The 26,727-nt window shown below is 39.6% G+C and overlaps 1 protein-coding gene across 1 annotated transcript in view; it reads right to left on the bottom strand.

Moving 5' to 3' along the window:
- RAB38 (RAB38, member RAS oncogene family) overlaps positions 1–26,727 on the bottom strand; it is a 60,397-nt gene that overhangs the window by 18,715 nt on the left and 14,955 nt on the right. The window contains exon 2 of the mRNA XM_029957455.1: positions 17,833–18,113. Coding sequence (XP_029813315.1) covers positions 17,833–18,113 — 281 coding nt within the window. The remainder of the gene's footprint in view (positions 1–17,832; positions 18,114–26,727) is intronic.

The following is a 26,727-nucleotide window of genomic DNA, read 5'->3' on the forward strand; positions in this document are numbered from 1 at the left end:
GGGAAAGAGAGTTGGGGAAAGAGAGGGACACAAAACTTGAGAGACTATTGAATACTGAAAACGAACTGAGGGTTGAAGGGGGAGGGGAGGAAAAGAGGTGGAGGTGATGGAGGAGGGCACTTGTGGGGAAGAGCACTGGGTGTTGTATGGAAACCAATTTGACAATAAACTATTTAAAAAAAGAAACAAATCTTATCTTTAGTATAATGCCCCCCATCACATCCTGTGAACAGATGGGTTAGGACAGGCTCTGTAGTAAAATGAGTAGATAGTGGCACAGAGCTCAAGCCTCTGTTGGGAACTAACCTCATTTTTATCAGAAGTTTGGATGAAGTCATAAAAGGCATAGTGAGCAAATTTTTGCTAGACATACCAGAGGGAGAAGTGACATCATGAAATTTGGATTTTAGAGTGTCTTTATAGAGGTATAAACACTTCTGTTTATTGTTGGCAAGTATAAATTAGCTCATCATTTTTTAAAATAATTTTTTAAACTTTTTTTTTAATGTTTTATTTATTTTTGATACAGAGAGAGACAGAGCATGAGAGAGGGAGGGTCAGAGAGAGAAGGAGACACAGAATCTGAAGCAGGCTCCAGGCTCTGAGCTAGCTGTCAGCACAGAGCCTGACGCGGGGCTCGAACCCACAAACGTGAGATCTGACCTGAGCCGAAGCCGGAGGCCTAACCGACTGAGCCACCCAGGCGCCCCAATTAGCTCATCATTTTTGAAAATCTATATGAAAATATATAGTAAGAACTGTACAAATGTCTATTCCCCTTGATCTAGTAATTCTATTAAGAATAAAGTCCAATAAAAAAGAATAAGGCCCAATAAAAGAATCTTAAATACATCAAATAATTTATGTATAATGATACTCATCATGACATTATTTATAACAGTGATAACTGAAAATTGCCTAAATGTATAATAAGAAAAGGAGGGCCAATTATAGAGGATATTATGGTGCGGCCTTATGATACAGTATGATTCAGCTACTAAAAACTATATTTACAATGTGTATGCCATGGAAAATGCCCAAAATAAATGTTAAGGTTGCATATAATATGACTCAATTAGGAAAGACAATGTTAACAGTGATTAATCCTGGGTGGGAGTTTATGTGTGAGTTTGTTTTTATTTTTTTTATTTTTTTTCCATAATATTTTATTGTCAAATTGTTTTCCATACAACACCCAGTGCTCTTCCCCTCGAGTTTGTTTTTAATCAATTAATTATTTATTTATTTTGAGAGAGAGAGAAAGAGCGAGCATGCAGTGCAGAGAGAGAGGAAGAGAGAGAGAATCCCAAGCAGACTTTGCACCATCAGCACGGAGCCTGACACGGGGCTTGAACACATGAGCTATGAGATTATGATTTGCACTGAAATCAAGAGTTAGACACAACTAACTGAGCCACCCAGGCACCCCTTGTTTTTCATTATTAAGTCCTATTTTTCCTAAAACTAGGTAACATTTACTTTCTGCACTTGGGCATTTCTATTCGTCCCCTAGCTATCTATACAACACACAATATCATTTCTTCCTTTCTAACAAAATCCTAATATATGTAGGTAGCAAAAACTTGATTTCCCTGGCTTCCTTGTGCCAAGAGTATTTATGACTAATGAAATATAAGCAGAAGTCTATTGGGTAAACTTCTAGTAAAGCTATTGTTTCCTGAAATTAAAAAAGAGGAGGTGGTATGGGTAAACTCAACTGTTACATTCTTTTACCCTTAATCTTTCCAGAATACTTATTCTTGTCTAAAAACCAGGATAGTAGGCAGAAGTCTATACCATCCTCAAGATTCCCACTGCCTGGGGCACATGACCACTGAGTATAACCAGGACCTATGCACATGATGGATACTCACTCCCTTAATTAGGTTACCTTAGATAAGATTTCATTGTGGATGACTGGGGACAGATTCTCCTTCTGACCTTGAAGAGATAAACTGCCATGCTGTACAAGGCCACATGGCTAGAAACTGACATCAGCCTCTAGAACCTGAAAGCAACCCCCAGTCAACAGCCATCTGTCATTGTTTTTAGGGTCTCTTCCAAATGTGGATGCACATAACCCTGACTGAAACTGACACTTTACTTATAAAAACAAAGATAATAGATTAAAAATGAAACTGGAACTATAGATTAAAACTTCAGAAGAAAATTTAATGGCCATTAGTATAAAATCCTACACTTGGGCTTGAATTATCAGCAGCTTCTATCAGTAATGTAAAGACCTTATTTGATAGCATACTATTTGCAAAAATAAGGAGCTTTTAGATGACTATGAGTGTATACACATCAACAGCTTGCTGCAGCTATTAAAATAAATTAACGCAGTAAAATACTATATAAAATTAAAAATGTGATATAACCAAGGTAAGTCAAAGCCTCATTATACCATGCTCTGTCCAGTCTGTCTGGCATGTAATCTACAGATCTGGCCACTACACAAGACAGAAAGAAAAGGAAGGAAAGAAAGGAAAGAAAGAAAGAAACGAAGGAAGGAAGGAAGGAAGGAAGGAAGGAAGGAAGGAAGGAAGGAAGGAAAAGGAAAGAAAGAAAGAAAGAAAGAAAGAAAGAAAGAAAGAAAGAAAGAAAGAAAGAAAGAAAGAAAGAAAGAAAGAAAGAAAAAGAAAGAAAGAAAGAAAGAAAGAAAGAAGAAGAAGAAGAAGAAGAAGAAGAAGAAGAAGAAGAAGAAGAAGAAGAAGAAGAAGAAGGGAAGGAAGGAAGGAAGGAAGGAAGGAAGGAAGGAAGGAAGGAAGAAAAAGAAAGAAAGAAAGAAAGAAAGAAAGAAAGAAAGAAAGAAAGAAAGAAAGAAAGAAAGAAAGAAAAAGAGATGTACACATTACAGAGTATCCAGGGGAGGGAATCAGAATGATTAGGTTTCTTAAAGCCATTTCACGTGAACAACAAGCAGGAGTTCTTAACAAAGAGTTTCACAGAAGAGTGAAAAATCAGAGGAATTGTGAAAGCCAAATAAGAAAGTAAATGTTAGAAAATTTCTAAATTTGAAAGTACTATTCAAATGTTAAATATCATCATCTTGAACATTCTTGGCAAATAAAAGCTGACTTTCAATCTACACGATGAACTTAATTTACAAAGTTTTTCATAGACCTGAAACTTAAGTTTACATAATTGCTCTCAGAGTTAGATTTAAATATCTCCCACCTCCCTAAAACCTAGTGAAAGCCATGCTCCAATCATACCATGGACATCTGGCCTAGGTTAGAACTCCCAGTGACTTGAAAGAAAGTGTCCTGTTGATAGAATAGAGGGTGACAACCATTTAATCACTTTCCTACTTTGCTTTTTAGGCCCACCAACTAGCAGACATGAAGTGAGTAACCCAGTTTTGATGCTTTCAAGAGAGAGCCTATGCTGTGTACATTTCTCTAGTTCATCATTTTCCCACCTTATACTGAAAATAGCACAGGTAAAGAAGAAGAAATTTCAGGCTAATTGCATGTAATCTTATTACGGTTACATACTGAGAAGAAATCACTGAGTTCCAATCTTAGCTTTTTGGGAAAATACCTATGCCCCCTACTACTTCTGCTCTGTGCAGCCTCATTTTCTCACCCAAATGTGGGAGTGCCCAGGGATCAGTACTTGTCCTTTGACCTGCTGCCTGGACTTTCCTCCTGAACTCCAGAATCATGTACAGCTATCTACCTGACATCTGCTCTTAGAGGTCTTCTAGATTTTAACATATACAAAATTAGGTCTTGACATCTCCCCATTGACCCCTCCACAACACAAGGCTCCTACTTCAGAAAATGGGAACTCTGTTCTTCTAGATGCTAAGGCCAAATACTGTAGAGCTCTCCCAGAATCCTCCCTTTCTCTCATGACCTCCATTCAAATTGTCAGGAAATCCTCTTGACTGCCTTTTCAAAAAGGCATGTCGCCTTTGACTACTTCCCACCATTTCTCTCTTAGATGCTGCAAATTGAGTCCTCACTAATCTCCTGCTTCCAGTTTTTCCCACTACAATCGAGGCTCAACATACCCATCCGAATGATTGTTTACATCAAATCCTATCACACCTCTGATCAAACCCTGTGTCTTTCCATCTCACTCAAAGCAGAACTTAAAGTTGTTACAGTGCTCCAACGACTCAGCATGACCCCTGTCATCTTCCTGACCTCATCTCTATTTCTCCCACCACAATGTGTCTGCACGTGCCATACCCTCTTCCTGGATCATTGCCCTCTGGAATCTCTACAGCTCAGTATTATCCCTCTTTCAAATCTTGAACATAAAAAACTAAATCTATATACAACACACCACCACACTTTCTAATAAAACCTTCCTTAGGTGGGTGGTACCTATCTAAAAGTATTCTCGTTTCTTTGAACTCTTTCTTATATCCTAAGCATACATGCCACACTAGCTCTACACTCCTTTCCTGCTCGCTCTACTGACAAACTATATACATTGCACTTATTCATCTCCTCATTACCTGCCTCCACCATTACAATGCAAGCTTCAAGAAGGCAGGGATTTTATCTGTTGTGTCTGCTAAGATAGCTCTGGTGCCTAAAACTGTGCCTGTCACATAGAGGAGAGGCGCTCACTGATTATTTGAAAAATGGATGAATTAAACTATAAAATAAGTACTTAGACCACAAGAAGATCATAAAGTACTCTCCAAATCTACTTATCCTGAGTTTCCATGCAATGATAGAGGAAGATATAATAACATGATAATCTGGGGGTTCAGTATGGGTTTCTATTACTGTGGAAAGAGTAGATTTCTTTGGACCTTGATCATTTGACGGTACTGCTCATATCCATGCTTTATGAAATCTGAAACATAAGAACTAAACATATAACCAGCTGAACCAGAGGATGAGAATTCTCCTTCCAAAGGAATTCTTCCCTTTCAAAGGGACTCACCCAGGGAGAACTATCATAATGGGCTTCTTGAGGCAGCATTAAAATTTGGGACTTATAGACAATGTCTCAGAAACATATTGTATGGGCAATGCTAGGCACCCCATTTCTGACACCCTCTTTAATTTTGGGAACCTTGTGAAACATAACTGGAGGACTTGCTTTGTGATACACAAAGATTTTGACTACACTAGAAAATTCAGATGGGCCAAGAATTAGAAAAGCTTTCTACAGAGAACTTCCTTCCCCTGAAGCAACTTTTGACAGGCAAATAATTCTCAAAAGATGATTCCACCTCGTTTAGTTCAAGGAAACAGATTTACAGCCCTTGATTTTACCATCATTGACTTTTCTACCCTAAACCTATGACAATCTAATCACTTCAGAATACCCCTGGACACGTCAGGCTAACCGAGTCTTTGAACAGTGTCCGAGCATGTTAGGTCAATGAACAGGCTGCTGAGAAACTGCTGCTGCTTCTCATTTCTATCTAATGGGATATTGGTTTTTCCTCCAATCCCAGCAGGCCCTCCCAAGAAATCAATACCTCACTAGTCAGTGAAGCAGACAGAGATGAAACAGAAGGCCTTGGGAGAGCAGGCTGCTGCCCACAAATCTAAGACCACTTGTGTCAAAGATGGCAAACAAGACACATCAAAGAAAGTAAAGGACCAGAAAACAGGCACAAACAAAATCAATACTGAAAAATAATGAAGTAACACAGGAAGGGAGAAGACAAATGTCTTACTAACAAAACCCCTAGAGACACAAGGAAGTAACACTTCCTGGGATGTTCTGACAGTGGTTCTGACAGAGTAGACACAGGTTTTGCCTGTTGGTTGTCTTTTCAAAGTAGAAAGCTGGTATGGAAGGCACCAGGCATATCCAGAATCAATCAGACCTGAGTTTAAATCCTAGCTCTGAGACTCAGAAGTTGTATGGCTTTGGGTAGCTATGTAAATCCTGCTGTGCTTTACTTTCCACATAATACGATGAGGATAAAATAACCCTAAGTTTAAAAGAAATTATTATGAGTTAAATTATATAATGACTAAGCTTGAGTCAGAAATGAAGTAGACAGTCAACATAAATGTCAAAGTTCACAGGTTAAACGTGGCAGATTAAGGGAATAGGTTTATACCCTTTCCTTGCCAAAACACTGAAAAAAATTATTTGAAAGAAATAAAATTTTTTCAGCTAGAATCTCAAGAACTAAAAGAATGTGAAAATATGCAGCACCATTCAAGAGACTTCAACACATTTTTTAGAAATTGGAACATAATGGAGAATTGTAGCGGGTTTACAAAAACAACTATTCAAAGATCCCTTTGAATAGACAGATTTGGGTTCTAATTCTGACTCTGCCACTTGCTAACCATTTGATCATGGGTAAATCATTTGACGTCTCTAAGCCTCAGCTCCTTAATTTGTAAAACAGGCATGACACTATCTTGTTCATGAGGGTTTGTGAGAAGTAAATGAAACAAATAAAGCACTTAGGACAAGGCCTAGGAAGAAGAGTATGAGTGTGTTTCATAACCATAAGTTTAACTATGCTTCTTCATAATAAGATTCTTTGTGGTTTTGTATTGACAATTTTCTGATGACTGATAAAGCTACTAACTCTGCAGTAGTGACACGTTTCTACTTAAGACATTCTGGAGCAAAGATTAAAGCTTGTCTTTGCTTTTAAGAATACCCAGGATCTCCTAACAGTAGCTTCTAGAGCCCTTCTGCATGGCTCTCCTTAAAAAAGAGTTCTTCCTACTAGCCCCCTTTGGATCTTCCTTCGGGGACTTTCTCATCCTTGGTGACACAGAACAAGCATCAAGGAGGCTGTCTTACTCTCAGGCACAAGTAATGTGCTTTCCATCAAGTGTTCCTACACCTTGCATAGAATTCATACTGTATTGTAATTATTTGTTTATATGAGTTTCCTTCTAGGAGACTGAGAAGTTCTTAATGGGAAAAGTCTGTGCCCCTTATAGTCAGTACCCCATTGGATGGCAAAGTGTCTACCTGAATATGTAGTAGCTATTCAAGGAATACTTCAGGAATGAATGGATGAATGGATGAATGAATGAATGAAGTATAACACAATACATCTCAACATCACCAAAGACTATTTTCTAAAAACATGCATTCTGTGGCCCTCCAGACAGACACCTCAGAGCATGGCTGAACCATGTGGAACCTTAGCAAGCTCCTCAGGAGTTCCTGATATACAACTTTTCAAGAATCACTGTCACTGGATAGAGTTTTGGACTATATCTGAAGTCTGGGCTTGTTTTCTCCAAAGCCTCTCTGGAACTCCATTTTATGAGTAGTAAGAAAAGACTGATATGGTCAGAGTGGCTAAAATGAACAAACCAGGAGACTACAGATGCTGGAGAGGATGTGGAGAAACAGGCACCCTCCTACACTCTTGGTGGGAATGTAAACTGGTACAGCCACTATGGAAAACAGTGTGGAGGTTCCTCAAAAAATTAACAATAGAACTCCCCTATGACACAGCAATTGCACTGCTAGGGATATACCCAAGGGATACAGGCGAGCTGATGCATAGGGGCACATGTACCCCAATGTTCATAGCAGCACTTTCAACAATACCCATATCATGGAAAGAGCCTAAATGTCCATCAACTAATGAATGGATCAAGAAGATGTGGTATATACACACAATGGAGTACTACATGGCAATGAGAAAGAATGAAATCTGGCCATTTGTAGGAAAGTGGATGGACCTCGAGGGTGTCATGCTAAGCGAAATAAGTCAGGCAGAGAAGGACAGATACCATATGTTTGCACTCATAGGTCTAAAAGGAGAACAGGAGAAACCTAATGGAGGACCAGGGGGAGGGGAAGAGGGAAAGACAGTTGGGAAGAGAGAGGGACGCAAAACTTGAGAGACTCTTGAATACTGAGAACAAACTGAGGGCTGATGGGGGAGCAGGAGTGGGGAAGGAGGTGATGGGCAGGGAGGAGGGCACTTGTGGGGATGAGCACTGCGTGTTACATGGAAACCAACTTGACAGTAAACTATGAAAGAAGAAAAGAAAAGAAGAAAAAGAGAAAAGGAAAAAAAAAGACCAATATGTTAGCCCTTGTGCATGGCTCAAATGACAGATAGAACCTGAGCAAAAGGAGAGATGTATGTAAACAAGACGATGGGAATTTCAATGGGGGAAAACTGGTAAATTCTGGTCCTAGGGTGTGAAGAAGGAATAAGCCAGATAACAAGATCCACAGGCTAATGGGAGATTCTTGTATGATGCTATGTGGTGTTACAAGCAAAGAATTCTGCAGTTCCCAGTCTAGGGCCCAAGGCATTAAGGGGGGCTGTTTCCCTCATCTTCATTTTTTTCTCTGCTCCCCCTCTGCACTGCAGGACACTGCAACCTCCCTGCTGTGCAAAGTGTCCACGGAGGTTTCTGGATGAAAGCAGTTACACGATGTGGAGTCCTCCTGGGAAATACAGCAGTAAATTAATTTTTCTGCTTCTGCACAGTTCTCTATGGACAGAAATACCCCCACAATGGGTCAGGGAAAGAATATTAGGGTAAAAGAATCTTCTGAAAGAGTCCTTGAAAAGCAGTGCAGCTAACAATTCTGTTCCATCCAATCACCACTGACCAAATGACCACTATGGATGTGCAAAGCCACTGAGCTGGTGGCCACCCAGGAAGATTTCGCAGTGCAGTGCAAAAGACAGGCCCACAGAGAAAGAATCTTGGCATAATTGTGATAAGACATAGGAGAGACTACCTGAGACTTAGCAACCAATAGCACTTGAGCTGAGTTCTGAAGGAAGAATGAGAGGGAGGGACGTGAATACCTGGAAGAAGCAGGTCCCCGACAGGGGGACTATTACTGCAAGATGTAAGCAGGGGATGTGATGCAGTTCAGTGTCACTAAGGGATAAACAGAGGGATGAGAAAGGGGCAAGGAAGAGTCTCACTGTGGGGGTTTCTATGCTCAGGAACAAGGGGCTTCTGAAGGGTGAGTATCCTAGTTATATAAGGGTGCATGGCTTAGATGTCCAGGGGCATGTGCGGTCTCCACATCAGATGAGCTGTTTGGCAGAAAAGCTGATGAATTCAGCTTCAGGTGTGTTGGGTTTGAAGCGTTGTCTAGATGAGATCCAGAAGGATATGGAAGTCTGAAGTTTAGGAAAGGAATCATGGTTGGGGATCAAGATTCAGGAGGAAAGCTGATCCCAGAACCATAAATCAGTGAGCATGGCTATGTTCCAATGAACTGTATTTACAAAGTAGGAGGTAGGCTATATACTTGGGCTGCAGGCAAGTTTGCGGATCCACATTCCAAGGTATCTAAATTTGAAGTAGATTCAAAAAGTAGAGCCTACAGAAGATTCTTGAGTTACCAAAGTGGTCCCTTGGCTAGGCTGAGGTTTTAGTACCACTCAATACAGACTACCATAAACAAAGTCTGGAGATAGACTATTAAAATTGTCCAAATGTCAGACAGAAAGGACCTAAGCTTTATGAAATGAAAATCTGAACCATGAAGGAGAGAAGGACATACAGAACACCTAGACTCCTGCACACCCAGCTATGGCTATCTCCTCTGAGGATCCATATCTTCTTTCCAGCGACATTCTGGTCATACTTGGATCTCAGGTTACTAGGAAATTATAAGCATAGACTTAGAAAACCTCCGGAGAGCCAATGTGGCTAAAGATAAAAATTAAAACATTATTGAGGTGCCTAGGTGGCTCAGTCGGTTAAGCGTCTGGCTTCAGCTCAGGTCATGATCTCACGGTTTGTGGATTTGACCCCCGCGTTGGGCTCTGTGCTGACAGCTCAGAGCCTGGAGCCTGTTTCAGATTCTGTATCTCCCTCTCTCTCTGATCCTCCCCTGTTCACCTGTCTCTCTCTGCTCTCAAAAATAAATAAAAAAACATTTTTAAAAAGTTAAAAAAAATTAAAACATTATTATTAATTTAAACTGATTCACAAGCAGGTGAGTAACTTGGGTTTCAGGCTCTGGCACTTAAGCCCTTCTCAACTTCAAGAAACAAGTTCCATTTTTTGTTGTAGGGCATTAAGAATCTGTCAGAAGCAGTGAATCCAAAAGGTTGCGCTACAGAGTATTAAGCATTGCCACCATTTCCTGTAAATAATGTCTTCTAACTTTGCTCTGAGGTAGATTTCAGATTGGGTCCTTCCTTTTATGTCCCTAAGTACAAACAGCTCTAATCAGATCAGCTAAAAATACAGGGTTAAATGTGCTGGAACCAATAAGTCAGTGAACGCACATCCTATAACCTCTTCTAAATTCTTTGGAGACAGATGCCTAAAACCTGTAAGATCTATTTCCTAGAGGAAATTCTGACATTGTAAGAATAAGAACTGGCATGCTGATAGCATGCTCTGAACTCAGGAAGGCCTTCATATGCATCATTCACAGCACAGACCTGGACAATCACTCAATACAAATTGTATTGAGTCAGTGATTGCACCAGTGATTGTCAAGAATTTTTTCATGGTTTGACATTTGAAAAATGAGAATCATCAGAGATGGCCTACTACCCAATTAAAAATAAAAGGTTTTTTTTTAATGGTGTTCTGTATTCAATCCACTAAAAAATGAATTAGAATAGGTATCTACCCATACCCAGGTGCAATTATCTATGCATTTCCAATTTGTACAAATGCATTATGTTTCTAAGTGTATATTTTCAAGAAGCCTGAAGCCTATAAAATAAATCAGATGTGATACTACTCTTCAAGGCAGCTTCCAGAAAAACTAGCCACTTCTTAATGGCTGCATATTTTAGCTTACAGAGTAATAATAGTAATGATAATAATAATATCCCAGTAAACAACAAACACAAAAAACTTTCCTTTTAAATGAGAATTCCAGGCCAGCATTTCTTAAGCTTGTTCCACTATTTTATTACGTGTTCTACATGACCAAACATATTTAGGTACTGCTGCATGGTGTAGACCCCTCTTTTTTTAATGTTTATTTATTTATTTTGAGAGAGAGAGAATGAGCACATGTATGAGAGTGGAAGAAGGGCAGAGAGAGAGGGAGAGAGAGAATCCCAAGTAGGCTCTGAGCTGTCAGGGCAGAGCCAGACACGAGGCTCAGTGTAACTAACCCACGAGACCATGACCTGAGTCGAAATCAAGAGTCAAGATACTTATTTAACTGAGCCACGCAGGTGCCCCTCCTCTTGACGGAGACAGCAAGAAAAGCCATCATTTGTTTTTTTAGAAATCCACACTGGCTATAGGGTACACTTTGATTTTGAAATGTTAACATATGAAAGGGCAAAAAGAATATGTTAGAATGAATGAAAACACAGGCAGTAGTTATACAGTTTTAGGGAAGTCACCCAAGTCTCAACTTTTTTTCCTTAAAATGGCAATAGTAATAATGACTACTCTGTAGGCTCATGCTAAGGATTGAATGAGTGTGTGTGCATGAAAATCTTTGCAGGATGTTCACATATAGCAATCAGCAAGAAACACAGGCATAGCTCTTACTGGGGATTCAGAATGCACATTAGGATATCAAAGTCCTCCAAAGACCTGCAGCAAGGGAAGCAGCTATTGAGGTTGGATTTCTCAAACATATTTGACCATGTATGTAATTAGTCCAGGTTCTCAGTTGCAAAACACAGAATCTGAAGCTGCCAAATATGGAATAGGGTACTCAAGAGATATTGTGTAGCTTCCACATTTATTCAGCAGTCTAATGAAGTAGACTCAAGCCTAAGCTTCCAGAAACTGAAACCCTACATGAAACAGGCCTGATGAGGACACAGCTGCCAGCCACCACTGATCACTGGGGCCTATAATCCGCAAAGCTTCAAGGAACTGAACTTGAATGCAACTATCCCTGGGGCCAGCAGTGATTCTCTTTCTGGGTCAAGAACAAGACCCTACAAATTCTGCTGTCTCTGAAGGATGGAGTCTGCTCTGCCTCTGGTCCCACTTCACCACCAAAAAATGGATTTTACATTGTACTTTCTTTCTCTACGTGCCCACTTCTCAATCAATATGATTGGTGGACGGGAACCTGGGTGGCTCAGTCAGTTAAGTGTCCAACTCTTGGTTTTGGCTCAGGTCATGCTTTCACAGTTTGTGAGACTGAGGCCGTTATTGGGCTCTTATTGGGATCTTGGGATCTTCTCCCTCCCCTCTCTCTCTGCCCTAACCCTGCTCATGCTCTCTCTCTCTCTCTCTCAAAATAAGTACGATTGGTGGAATCTAGGTCACATGCCTATGCTTTGGCTGCAAAGAAAGCAAAAGAAAGTTTAATGGGTTCTTTCTGGGAAGGTAAGCCTGCTATGGCTGGAGGTTCCCCCAAAGAGAGCAAACATGTGTAATTATTGCTAGAAATCCAGAATACATGGAAAACATCCATTACACTGAGGAACACCGACTCCTCCCTGTAAGATATTAATATGTTCTTCTAGAAAACACTGACTATACTCCTCCCGGAAGGACACACATCAACATTTTTCTTTTTAACTGCAGGGAAGGGACTAAATCTGAGTGGAGTTTAACATAAGAAAGTTTTTTCCTGGGGAACCCAGTGATTTCAGAACATTGTAAGAAAGAAGGTGGGCCTAAAATGGCACTGTACATAGAGGAACAGCAAAGGAAATCTGCTGGCAGCAGGGCACGAGGTGGAGGGGAGCATGAGCCAGGAGCACTCCCGTTCTTTCTGTGACTTCCCGTCACCAGCATCAGATAGATGTTACTTGCTCCACTACTTCCCATCTACTCAGGCTTTTTTTCAGGTCTCCTGTTTCTAAACACAGCCACGTGTGAACCAGTGCACCATAAAAGCAGGATGGAACCGCCTAGAAATGGCTAAAACATAGAAACAGAGCCTTTCCCCGAGTGCAGATGTTGTGTGCATCAGAGCTAAGTCTAGATGGTGACATCCAGACCAGCAGATGGGCTGTGCTAACAGATAACAGAGATGTTATGTTTGAGGGGTGGGTGTGGTGTGTATGTGTGATCAGACATAACACATCCATTATAACACTTAATGTTCTGGACAACCCTAGAAGGTAAGTGGGTGTGGCCAGAAAGTGAATCCAAGAAGAGCAACTAGTGGAGATTCAGGCAATGGGCAGCAAGAATATATGAGGTAAATGGCTCAGCAGGTAGAAGGGCCCCATCTGCCCCTGAGAAGGGCCCAGAAGGTAGGACTGCCAACTCCGCAGATGCTCCAATAAGAACAGACCAAGGCTCCCACTGTAAAGAGACAAATCTACCAAAACATACCTTTATAACATGGGCTGGGCTTGGGCACACAGGAGGGCATTAAATAGATATCAGTAGAGCTAAGATATGATGTGGACAATGAGATGTACTAAGTTCCTGCTCTATATGGTGACCATGTGAATTCAAATTACAAATCAGGAACAGGGTGTTTCAATAATTATGCCAGGACAGCAGGATAAACCAGGAACACCCTTGGGAAATGGGACATGGAATCACCCCAATTACACATTATCTGGCCCTAGTGAATCCACAGGTAGAATTCAAGTAAACATGGCTGAGGAAAAAATTATAAAGGTTTAAAACAAAAGAAAACACAACTTACTAGAGACAGTATTTCTTTTCATTCCCTTGGTTTTAATATGTGAAGAGATGATGTAACATGATCAGAGATGCTAGCATACATGGAACTTTTTCTCTCTTAAATCACGGCCAGAGGCTACCATGAATATTCCAGCAACAGCAATGAGGCAGGAAAACTCTTCTGGAAAATTATTCTAGAAGACTGAAGCAGAAAAAGTACATATCCCTCAGCAGTAGGGTCAGCATCAAAATGTATGGGAAGCTAGTCCCAGTGACAAACTCCTCTACCATCCTATTACTTTCAGCTTCAGAAATGGTCAAGCTGCAGGATTGCTACAAGATGTGGCCATGGAGACAAAGCCAAAGGTCATGGCCTTTGGCCCATCAGAAGTTTTAGAGACATTAAAAAAAAAAAAAAAAGGAAATCAGTTGTTTATCACCAGACTGATCATGACATCCCACAAAAGGAATCTAATTGTTAGTAGATTGACTTTCTACGAGAAAGATCTCCATGGGAAATGTTCCCTGATCCCAAATGTTGTGATCAAAGAATAAATGGATTGCACCTCCACATGCTGCCATCTTGCCTTTGGGTAAACAGTCTGATCTGGGCCTCTATTTTGTAAATGCTGTAATAATATCCTCAGAAATTAAGCAGAGCTTTATCAGAGATCTTTTTAAAAAGACTTTTTGAGCAGTTTGACACTCCAGCGCCAATGTGGCAGTATTGTTCCTAAGATGCTAGATAGTAACTTTGAATACTAACCTGGCACTGGGAAAACATTTTCATTATTGAGACATTCAGAACAATTTCAACAGCAATATGTCTGGAGGGAAGATGTTGAGCGCAATACAATGAGGCCTTGTACCCTCAGTAGCATTTCAGTGCACTTTAGGCTTGTGAAATCGCTCCACTCCCTCTCTGTACAAAGCTTCTCTTCAAAGTTTACACTGGCAGGGATTTAGAGGATTAAAAATCCAGTATCTAAGTACAGTGGGTCAGTCAGGCCTTAAGTTAATGAACCTCATGCTCTTAAGCAGAGTTTGACTGCTGTGGTTGAGTAAGAAATGTCAGAGTGAGGTGAGAGAAAATGTCCAGGAGATCCTTTGTTCTAGGAGCAATTTCAGCCCTCCCCACAAATTCATAGGCCTTTTCCTTTCTTTTCTTTTTCTTCTTCTTCTTCTTCTTCTTCTTCTTCTTCTTCTTCTTCTTCTCCTTCTCCTTCTTCTTCTTCCTCCTTCTCCTTCTCCTTCTTTATTTTATTGTTATCCATGAGGTCAGGGTTCTGTCTGTTTTATACATTTCTATATTCCTGGTGTCTGGTACATAACAGGTGTTCAATAATATTTGTTGTATGGATGAATGAATGAGTGAATGATGCAAGATTCCCTCACCATATATATGAGTCATCCACTCTAGTTTGCCCTTCAAATGTAAAGTAACCTATTGGGAAAAGGAGTTCTCTAAAATCTTACTCTTCTACCCGTGTACCTGGCGTTTCTGGGCAAGAGAGCAATTCTTTTGAAAGAAAGGAATCTGAAGGAAATGCAGAAACTGTAAAGTGAAACTGAGTGTAGGGCTAAGGAATAAAGAGAATAGGTGAATTCACACACATTTTGGAATTCAGAAAGAAAAAAGATGGGGCACCTGGGTGGCTCAGTCAGCTGAGAATCCACTTTGGCTCAGCTCATTTTCTCACCACTTGTGAGTTCGAGCCCTACATTGGGCCCTGTGCTGACAGCTCAGAGCCTGGGGCCTGCTTTGGATTCTGTGTCTCCTTCTCTCAAAAATAAATAAACATTTAAAAAAATTTAAGATAAGAAAAAAGCAAGATTAACATCCAAAAATCAAACTATAAAAAAGTCATTATTTCTTTAATTGCTGTAATTTAATCAGACCTGTGAGTTTTGCTCTACATTTCTCTCTTTACAACAATAATTCATCAAACAAATCAAAAAGGTTCACTGACAAGTAGAATAGATGGGCATTAGAAAATAATGAATACTGTATCCTGAATCAAAGGATAATCCTAAAAAATAAGGGAAACAAAAGGTTCTGGAAGGAAAGACAAAAGCATATTAGTACACCATGGCTCCAAGAAGGAAGGCACAACTGCCAGGCACTGAGAAGTAGCCACTTCCCGACACAAGCCAGCTCAGAGACGCCACTGAGAAGAGGCAGACATCGAGACTCTCCAGGACGTGAGGGGGAACAAACAAACCTCCCAACAAGGACAGAAAAAGTGGCACCACCACCCTCTTCTCCATCTCTACCATCCTCCAACCCAGGCAGTTGCTTAATCCCTGCTGGTATTCAGACTTCAGTGAGGGGCACCTGGGTGGCTCAGTCAGTTAAGCATATGACTCTTGATTTCGGCTCAGGTCAAATGATCTCTCAGGTTGTGGGATCGAGCCCCACATCGGGCTCTGTGCTGACAGCATCAGCCTGCTTGTGCTTCTCGCTCTCTTTCTCTCTCTCTCTCTCTCTCTCTCTCTCTCTGCTCTTCCCCTACTTCTGCACTCTCTCTCTCTCTCAAAATAAATAAATAAAGTTTTAAAAATAAATAAATAAACTTCAGTGATAGTCTCAACTCAGGTTTTTCTTTCCGATACCTATAGCATTTACCCACATTCAAAGCCTTGCCACTTTCCCGTAGGAATGCAGTAACTACCATGTTACTCTATCTCCAGGTTAACCCACCGCCAGTCTGTCTTGCTCTAGTCCCCAGGGACTAGAGCCAGGGAAAATCTGACCATTCTTGCTTTCCAGCACAAAACAGGTCTGAGACTCCTCAGCCTATTTGAACAATGTCCATTCAAGTTATATTTTCAAACCTTTTTCTAGTGATTGCACAAATGTTCACAATAAAGTATTACTGTGATTTCCATAAGTAGAGAGACAATGCCTATCTTATTCATAGCTGAATCCCAAACAACTAGCACAGTGCCTGTGCTCTGCTCCCTAAGTATTTACTATGTGTTTTCCACAAATAAATAAAATGGGCAAGTGATGATATAAAACTATGCAAAATGCAATCCTAATAATTTAAAATATATGTATACATTTATATGTAAAATATATAAATATTATATAAAGTATAATATAGATTATAAAATATAATTTATTTATAAATAAATATAAATATACAAAATGTTTCATATATTTTTATATTTATGTTTTAATATATGTGTAAATTTATAATATGTTAATGTAAAATATATTTATATGCACATGAACATTTAAAAACACAGTGAAACATTTACCTTTTTAATTTATATATCTTTTTAACTTTCAAAATTTACCATAAAAGTTTTTTTTTTCCTTTCTCTGGTACTGAGATACAAAAATATAAGCAAAAGCAAAAGGGAGCAGAGCAAAAACCGTGCATCTGACAGATGAGATGGCAGCATGGGGCATTATGGGAAGAATAATATCCTTATCGCGCCACATGGGGTTCTTCCTCTTCCCACCTTAACTCTGCCCCACTCCCTGCAAGTCCTCTGCCACCCAGAAGAGTGAGCAGCACCAAACCGCACGATGTTCTTCACAAGGACATGTGCTATCTACTATCTCCCTCCACTCTTCCAGTATTCTCAGTGTCGTAGTTCTGAGTTCCTGCCATCTTTTCATCTAGGGCAAAGCACAATGCCTGGCATACAGAAAAACATATGAAATATTGATAGAATAAATTAATTAATACATGGATAAAGCAGTGACACTGAATGCAAGGCCCATTTCTTTCATTCACTTGAAAATCATACTTACTTAATAGGGTTGTTGTTAATGACTAAATGAGAAAATGCATGTAAAACATGCCTGACATACAAGAAGCACTCACTAAACGAACACAGTTATTAACTATTATCACTTATTATCATAAGCACTGTGACCATGTCCAAGTTGCTTTTTGCTCTCTTAGCCAAAATCACCTTTGTTAAAAGATCTTTAATGTTTATTTATTTTTGAGAGAGGCAGAGTGCAAGCTGGGAGCAAGGGAGAGGCAGAGAGAGCGGGAGACATAGAATCTGAAGCAGGTTCCAGGCTCTGAATTGTCAGCACAGAGCCCGACGTGGGGCTTGAACTCAAGAACCGTGAAATCATGACCTGAGCTGCAGTCAGACACTTAACCAACTGAGCCACCCAGGTGCCCCTGTCAAAATCATCTCAAATTGTGGATGGTAATTTCTGCCCTGCCCAGTCATCCCCTTGAGATGAAAAAGAGCTCAAAGCAATTTGGGAAATATAAATCACTAAACAAACACATATTATCATCATTAAGATGATGATAATGATTTTATGATTATTTTCTTTGTGAATCTTGCCTAACAGGTTTCTCTTTTAAGGTCACATTACCTTGGCTGATGTTTCAAACCATCCTACGAAACCATGCTCCTTGCAGAACTGGTCCATCTTGAGGCCATTGTTCGTGAGCACATCCTTCCCCTGGTCACATTTGTTGGCCAACAAAACCACTGAAACTGGTTTGCCATTAGGAAGACTTAATTTTGAGTCCAAATCATTCTTCCACTTTGTCACTGCTTCAAATGTAGCTGGCCTGGTAACATCGAAGACAATAAATGCACCCATAGCTTCTCGGTAATAGACCCTTGTCATGTTTCCAAATCTTTCTTGACCTATCACCAAAAAAAAAAAAAAGAGAAATAAAAAACTTACTACAATTGTAAACTGAATCATATACTGGAAACTCACGAGGTCTCCAGTGTAGGCAGATTCCTTGGTAAAGTGCTTAAGTGCTTATCTTTCAAGGGTGAGCTAAGTATATAATCAGTACGAAGTAGGTAGTGAAACCAGAGTTCCAGAGCAGAATTTATAACCAAAACTCACTGGGATTTCAGCTAATTAACAAAATGGAGTAACTTTGTAACTCTATCCACTAGCAGTAGCTGAAGACAGGAGCTAATAAAGAGTGGGTTCATATTTCTTGAACCTAAAACTGCATAAAAGGCCTAAACCAGACAAAGGCCTTTTATTCTAATTTGGTAATTTATTTATGTGAAGAGTCTAATAAAGACATACAAGTGAAAATGAAGTGATATATATATTTAATAAGCCAACTTGTCTCAAAAAGAATAAAATGCCGATACTGGCCTTCATCTAAGAACATATAGGTCAACATTTCTAAGAACATTTTATACTTAACTCTGAGTACAAAAGATTATGATGGTGAGTTTTAATTCAAGTTAACAAACTCTTTGGTAAGTGCTAATATTCACACAGGCATTAGCACTGCAGATTTGAAGAGGAAATGATCCATAAGCACTAGTGAAAATGGATGCTGGTCAAGGGTTCCACCCTATTGGTCCTATAGTGTGTGAGCCTGTGTGCTCACTCATGTATCACTGGAAAGAAGAACATTCAGTAAAGGCCAGCACTTGACATCCTAAAACATTCCTTACATGGATTTTTACCACAGAAGCTTTGTTTTCCCCCATAGTTGTCCAGTCAACGAAAGAAAGTGGTATAATACTCCTCATATGACATACAACCCACAGATGAACTATCATCTCTCCCAAATGAGTTTTAAATTTTTTCATTTTCTTTCTTTTTTTTAGTTCCTAATGCAAACAGTGATCTCCTTTGATACTGCTTAGGGTGTCCATGACATTTCAGGAAGAGAAGGGGGAAAAAAAGCCTTCTGTGATCATTCAGGACTCTGAAGGCCTCTAGGCTTTGTACAGTTGTCTTATGATTCCTTTCAGGGAACTAATCAGATGAAAGGCGAAGTCATGGGTTATTCAATAATCTGCTTGTCCAGAGGTTTTCATAGTAGAGTAAGGAGGTCCTGAGGAAGAAAGATTTTTACTTGTAAAATATATAGCAAAGGCTCAACTTTAAGACTAATGCAAAAAAAAAAAAACAACAACAACAATGTATAGGCTTAACATCTTTAAAGGCATTCAAAAAGGAAAATCTGTGTGTGTGTGTGTGTGTGTGTGTGTGTGTTTGAGTTTGTGAGGGTATGTATGCCAGATCAGAAACAATGAGAAAAAAGTAATCTTTGTATACTGCAGTCACTGGGCTAATGAACTTGAAAAGTTTATATTTTCGGTGTTCCGACAAGAGGCCACATTCAGACAAGGGCATTTCTAGCACTCACATTTTATCCTTCCTCTGTCAGCTGATAGCTCTCTCTGCTGTTTTTTATTAAAAGAATGAGAACCATGTGACTTTTCATGAGTGCCTATGTATGGCCAATGTAGAGACCTGATGGGTTTATCATAGGTAATTTACTTAAAAAAAAAAAAAAAAGACCATAGTTCAAAAATTCCCTGTGGGGTTAGATCACTACTGAACACACATTTACTGGATAGCTAATATGGTCCAGGCTCTGTGCTTTGTGCTGGAAATACATAATTTTTTGCCCTTGAGGAACTGCTAAACTAAGAAGTGTCACACTGAATGCTTGCACTGAAAATGATCCAACTCACCAGGTAGGTTCCCTTTTCTCTTAGACTCTAGACACACATCAATAGCCATGTTGATGTGACTCATGATTCAATGTTCAGCTTCTAGGGAAGTTAAATGACAAAGCAATCAACTGAATCACAAAAGTTAATATGATGGCTGCAGTAATACTTTGGATAACTTTGCTGTAGAAGACAATAAATTAAACGGTGAGAGGATATTGGTCTTCATTTTAATCACTGGTTACCAGTGCAGCAGCCTTAGACAAATGTACTTTTTGTGAGACTCAGTTTTCTCACCTGTGCTTATTATTATATGTCAAGCATGTTTTACGTTCATGAATTTGTTCTGGCTGACCTCTTACGTCCCCTGCTGCTTTCCTGCTTCTAAAGCTAAAATATTCCTTATAAATTAACACTTGGCCCTCTGTCCCAACAGCCTTAAGTGGTCCATTTGGTGTCATAGATTCATCTAAAAATATACACAAGCAATTCAGTCTTAATGTTGATTTAATGGATTTTCACTTGGTAATTAGTACTCAGTAGATGTTCTCAGTGGACAATACCAAGCTGTGAATCTTCTATATAGGCATAGAAACAATAGGAGGAAGTGGGTTGGGTTTTCTGTTAAAGTGGTCACATTCATTTACTATTCCACCACTAACCAACCAGTTTCGTGACCTCAGATTAGTCAATTTACCATTGACAGCCTCAGTTTTCCTCATTGGTAAAATAGGGAAATGAGATTGGACACCTGAAACTTAATTTGTTATTGCCTCTGGCAACCCCTCTAATCAATCACCTCAAGAGGTAAGCATCCAGCTCTCCACCTCCTACTCCCTCTGTTCTGTCCTGTTCTCAGCATCACTAGTAACACTGTATCCCAGAGTGGTACCTTCAAGTCATCTTCTGACTCTTTCCTTACCTCTCTGTCCAAAGGGTCTCCAACATTCTATTAATGCTTCTATTTCAGAAGCATCCCCTGATCAGCCCTCTCCTCCATCAGCACTGCTACTGACTCTAAAATAAATATAAATATAACACAGGTCTTCAGACATTCTGGCAGCAGAAGGAATCACCAGATGGGCATACACAAGAAGGAAATGAAGTCATTATCTTAAAGAGCTATCTGCATGACCCTGTTCTTTACAGCATTGTCCGTAAGGACTGAGACATGGCCATCTCTTAAGTGTCTATCAATGAATGAATGAATAAATGAATGAATGATGAAGAAAATGTGGTATATGTATACAGTGAAATATTATTCAGCCACAAAAAAGAAGGAAATTCTGCCTTTTGCAACAATATGGGCGAATGCTATGAGAACACTATGCTAAGTGAAGTAAGTCAGACAGAGGAAAAAAGTACTATATGATTTCATTTATATGTGGAATCCAAAAAAATCAAACTTGTAAAAACAGAGAGTAGAAAGGTGGTTGTCAGATGCTGAGAGTGGGAGAAATGGGGAGATTTTGGCCAAAGGACACAGATCTCCAGTTATAAGATAAATAAGTTCTGGGGATCCAATGTACAGTATGATTATTATAGTTAATAGTACTTTATTACATACTAGAAAGTTGCTAATAGAGTAGTTCTTATGTGTTCTCACCATATACAAAAAAAAGGGTAAATAAGTAAGGTGATGGAGGTGTTAGTCCTATTGTGCTAATCATTTTGAAATATATAAGTATATCAAGCCATCATGTCGTACATCTTAAATTTACGCAATGTTATATGACAATTATATCTCAATAAAGCTGGAAAGAAAAATCATCTTAGGGATTTATAGAACACCCATTCCTGGACCATACTCTTCAGAGATTCTTATCATGATAGTTTTGTGTGGGGCCCAGGAATCTGTCTTCTTAAGTACTCCCTCGGTGAAATCTTAAAACTATTTCTATCTTAATCTATTTTCAAAATGTAAACACTACCAATATGCTCTATTGCTTTAGCTCTTCAATGACTCTTACATGCTTAAAAACAGACATCTTTATTAATACCACACACAAGGAGACTTTGTCTCCAACCATGTTTCCAAACTCTCCTCCTGTCACTTTGGTCAAGTGCTCCATGGCCAAGCCATACTGGAGTACTTACTCTTTCTAACACACATCCTCCGTTACTCCCTGGATTTTCTTGCTTTTTTATATCTCTGTTCCCCAAACCTGAATTCCTTCCCCATCTTTCTTTCCTCCCACCGCTCTATCCAATGAAATCTTGTACATGCTATAATTGTGCCCTGAAATGCCATTACATTTGGGCAACCTCCCCTAGCCTTCCAGCTGAAACAAATGACTCCCTTTTTCACAACCTCATTGTATTTTCTTTATCCTACACCATTCACACTTATTACGCTATATACTCATGCTTCAGTCTCCACCACGGCACTGTAAAATTCTGAAGAGTAAGCTGATCATATTTTGATGTTGTAAATATGAGGCCTATACTCACTTGTATAGTAAAACTCAAAATACTCTTCTAGAAATAAGCTAAGATTAAAGTTCTTTCTTCCTCTAAAATACAACATCATCATATATTCATGAACGAACGCTGTGCACTAACACACTTACTCTATATTATACTCTCATTTCTGGCAAATATAGAAAGATATTCATTGATGGAGAAAATTAACATTATTCTAATGGGTTAGGTGCACATCTGTTGCAACAAGTTTTAGACTGGAATGTTATATTCTTGTAATCATTTTCATCTTCTTAAAAAATAATCCTTTGGAATCAATTTATTCTATTCAAAATAACATATGTTTTGAGTCATAGCACAATCCATAGAACTAAAATTTCCACCAAGATACAGATATGCTATTTATTTCTAGGGAATAATACTATGAAAAGCAGGAAGATAAAACCGAGAGTAAATATAGACTTTGCACAAGGATATAGAGGGAAAAAAGTCTATCTAATTAATGAATTTACAATAGCTTAAGCTGTTTTTGAAGAATGAGTCAAGGAAATCCACAGACTAGGATCAGAGTCTGGCTGACATCCTCGTGAGTAGGTTTTGTCCAGTTTTTAAAAACACATTTGACCCTCTGGCCAAAGTTTCAAAACTCTCTCCTCTTCTCTCATTCCTACTTTGCCCCACCAAGTCAGTGACAGAAACATATCAATCACTCTTATTCCAAGTCACCTAGGGTGATATATTAGCATTAACCATATGTAATCTTCCCTCACAAAATTATAAGTTCCTCCTAGCCAGAATCAAGTTTCGGCAGCCTCCATGACAAGTGTATTGAGCATTCAATATACAATGACTGCCCAGTACGGTCTCCTCACTGATGAAGGAATAACCCCTAATCCTTTACCCCCTCCCAGCAGATACTTGCAGGCTTAACAGAACTTCCAGGGTCACCCTCTGCCAGGTCTCTTGCATTCATCATTTTCTCTTCATTCCCATCAAAACCACTCTACTTAGGATTGTCGCACCTCATCTCATTCATTCACTGAGCAACAAAGTTTTGAATGCTTATCAATTATCAGGCACTGTTCTAGTGACTAGAAAAGAGAATTAAAGGTTCCGTTTCCTAATGAATCATACTTTCTAGTGGAAAGAGGTAAACAACTGGTAAGGTGCACATAACACTGCATTAGCTGGTGAACTATTGTGAAGAAAAATTAAGTAGGAAAGGAGAAAATGGTACATGGGCATGAGGGCAAAGTTAAACAGGATGGATAGTGAAGGCCCACAAAGAAAGTGTTATTTAAGACCAAAAAGAGGTAAAGGAGAACACCATATAGCTATTTATAAGAGGGTTTTAGACAGAACAGCATGAACAAAGACCCTGAGGCACAAACATGTCTGGAGTGTTCAGAGACGAAGAAGGAGTCTGTGTCGGAGAGGACTGAGCAAGGGGAAGAGTAGTGTGCAGTGAGGTGGGCAGATGGCAAGGTCCAGACTGGAAACAAATGTACTTGGATTCTGCATGAGAGGGAAAAGGACTGTGAGCAGATGAGAAACATGAATGGGCAGGAGTAAATGAACAGGATGGCTGCTGCATTAAGGAAAGACCTCTAAGAGTCAAGGTTGGAAGTAAGGAGACAATTATTCAGGCAAGAGACAGTAATTTGGACCAACATGGTGATGGTGAAGAATGGCAAACATTGGTGGCTTCCTGGGTATATCTGGAGATTGAGATGACAGGGGAGACAACCTTGGGAGGACTCCAGAACTTTTAGCTTAAAACATGTGAAGTATGGAGTTGCTATTAGCTGGAATGGAGAAGACTTTTAGAGGTGTAGGTTTTGTGGAAGCAAGTCAGGATTCTGAAATGTTAAGTTTGAGATGTCTATAAGGCAGATATGTTGTGTTGGCAATTGTATATATATGGCTGAAGTTCTAGGCTGTGGTCAGGGCTGGATATTGAACTTGTACTTTAATTTCTGTACACCTCTGCCAAACTTACCTTCCTGTGGTCCCATTTCTTACAGAAACAGGGAGCAGAAACTTGAGTGATCCTGAACTAGGAACAAATACTTCAGAAAGGCTCTTGAAAGATGAGTAAGAGTTTTCCAGGTAAAGAAAAGAGTTCATTTACTCTTACTCTCTGGGCTTCTATGGGATTTTCAAAGTTGCACACCTCTGTTTTCACCCTATCATTTTCCTAATTAAACAATTTCAGGGATCCCCTACTGTCTACAGCAAATGCCACAAAATGGCAGTTGGGCTGCAAACACGGTCTGTGAGTCACACAAGATTTAAGGCCATTTGCATGACTTGCCAACAGTTATAAATTGGAAGATCTCTAATAAGAGAGATATTGGAATGTCTTGAAAACTCAGAACATTTAGAAATACAAGGTCCACATTATATGAGTAATGTTTAGGAGTTAGTTTACTTGCACTGACTAGTACCAAACACCCAATTTTAAAGGGAAAATAATTTGCTGAGATGCTATGCTTGTCATACTGTCTTATACCACAAAATACCACCTTACATTTAAATGTGGGTAATTATATAAAAAAATAACTCTAACCAAATATTTAGAATGTAATGAAATTTATGTAATTTAATTTTAAAGAATTGTTGCTACTGATCCATTTTTCTTATTGCAAAGCTCTTATAAATGATTACTTAGGATCCCATGCTTGTTTATTTTTGGATCAAAATACTCTTTAATGCACTTGGGCTTGTTCCAGGGTAGCCACCTAGCTATAAGAGGAGTTTTGTAGAAAAAAAGAATGTGAGCCAAGATTACGAGGAAGCTGTGGTCCCATTTCTTACAGAAACAGGGAGCAGAAACTTGAGTGATCCTGAACTAGGAACAAATACTTCAGAAAGGCTCTTGAAAGATGAGTAAGAGTTTTCCAGGTAAAGAAAAGAGTTCATTTACTCTTACTCTCTGGGCTTCTATGGGATTTTCAAAGTTGCACACCTTGATCAAGTTAAAGGCTAATCCTCAGACTGAGCCTTACATGGCTCTCCTAAATTCTGCTTCTTGCTTTCATTCACATTCATTCCATGGCACCCTCCATTCCCACTGGAACATACCCATTCCCTTACTCTCTATTTAACTAAATCCTAACTATTCTTCAAAGTTGTACCAAACCCTTGGAGCATTCTACTTGGCCCCACATTCAACTCTTTCCTCCATTATACTCACAGCACTGAATCTATCACTTGCTTGCCCACTTATGCAGGCCCTGTTTGTACTGCTTTTGCTGTGCTGCAAATTTCTGCAGTCTCTGTCCCTAACTACACTGAGCTTCTTGAGCTCATTGTTGAATTACTTAAGTACTGTTCCCTATGTCTCCATAGCACACACGCTCTGAGAGGCTCCTATGGCTATGCTCACAACAGACCCGTGTGGTAGAACAGAACTGTAAGTACTCTTTATGTAATGAAATAACAACTAACATTGATTTCTTATTTGTGAGCAGGAACCACAGCAGGGAGAGGGGTGAACTGAAAAAAGCAGATCTCTGATCTAACTAATTTATTTTCTATGCTTACTAAGCTCCTGCTCATTCTTTTTTTTTTTTTTTACTTTTTTAAAATGTTTTTTTATTTATTTTTGAGAGACAGAAAGAGACAGCGCGAGCAGGGGAGGATCACACAGAGAGGGAGACACAGAATCTGAAGCAGGCTCCAGGCTCTGAGCTGTCAGCACAGAGCACGATGCGGGGCTCAAACCCACAACTGTGAGATCATGACCTGAGCCGAAGCCGGATGCTTAACCGACTGAGCCACCCAGGCGCCTCTTTAAATTTTTTTAATCTTTATTTGTTTTTGAGAGAAAGAGAGACAGAGCATGAGTGGGAGAGGAGCAGAGAGAGAGAGAGACACAGAATTTGAAGCAGGCTCCATGCTCCAAGGTGTCAGCACAGAGCCCGATGGAGGGCTCAAACCCACGAACCATGAGATCATGACCTGAGCCAAAGTCGTACACTTAACCAACTGAGCCACCCAGGCACCCCTAAACTCCTGCTGATTTTTAAGAGTCACTTTAAAAACACTCTGTCCCTTGATCCATTCATCAGTTGATGGACATTTAGGCTCTTTCCATCATTTGACTATTGTAGAAAGTGCCGCTATGAAGATGTGGCATATATATACAATGGAGTACTACATGGCAATGAGGAAGAATGAAATATGGCCATTTGTAGCAAAGTAGATGGACCTTGAGGGTGTCATGCTAAGGGAAATAAGTCAGGCAGAGAAAGATAGATACCATATGTTTGCATTCATAGGTCTAACAGGAGACACCTGGCAGGGGACCATGGGGAGAGGAAGGGGGAAAGAGAGTCGGGGGGAGTGAGGGACACAGATCAAGGGAGACTACTGAATACTGAAAATGAACCATGGA

Source organism: Suricata suricatta, chromosome 11, assembly GCF_006229205.1.
Source record: "Suricata suricatta isolate VVHF042 chromosome 11, meerkat_22Aug2017_6uvM2_HiC, whole genome shotgun sequence".
Taxonomy (NCBI): Eukaryota; Metazoa; Chordata; class Mammalia; order Carnivora; family Herpestidae; genus Suricata; species Suricata suricatta.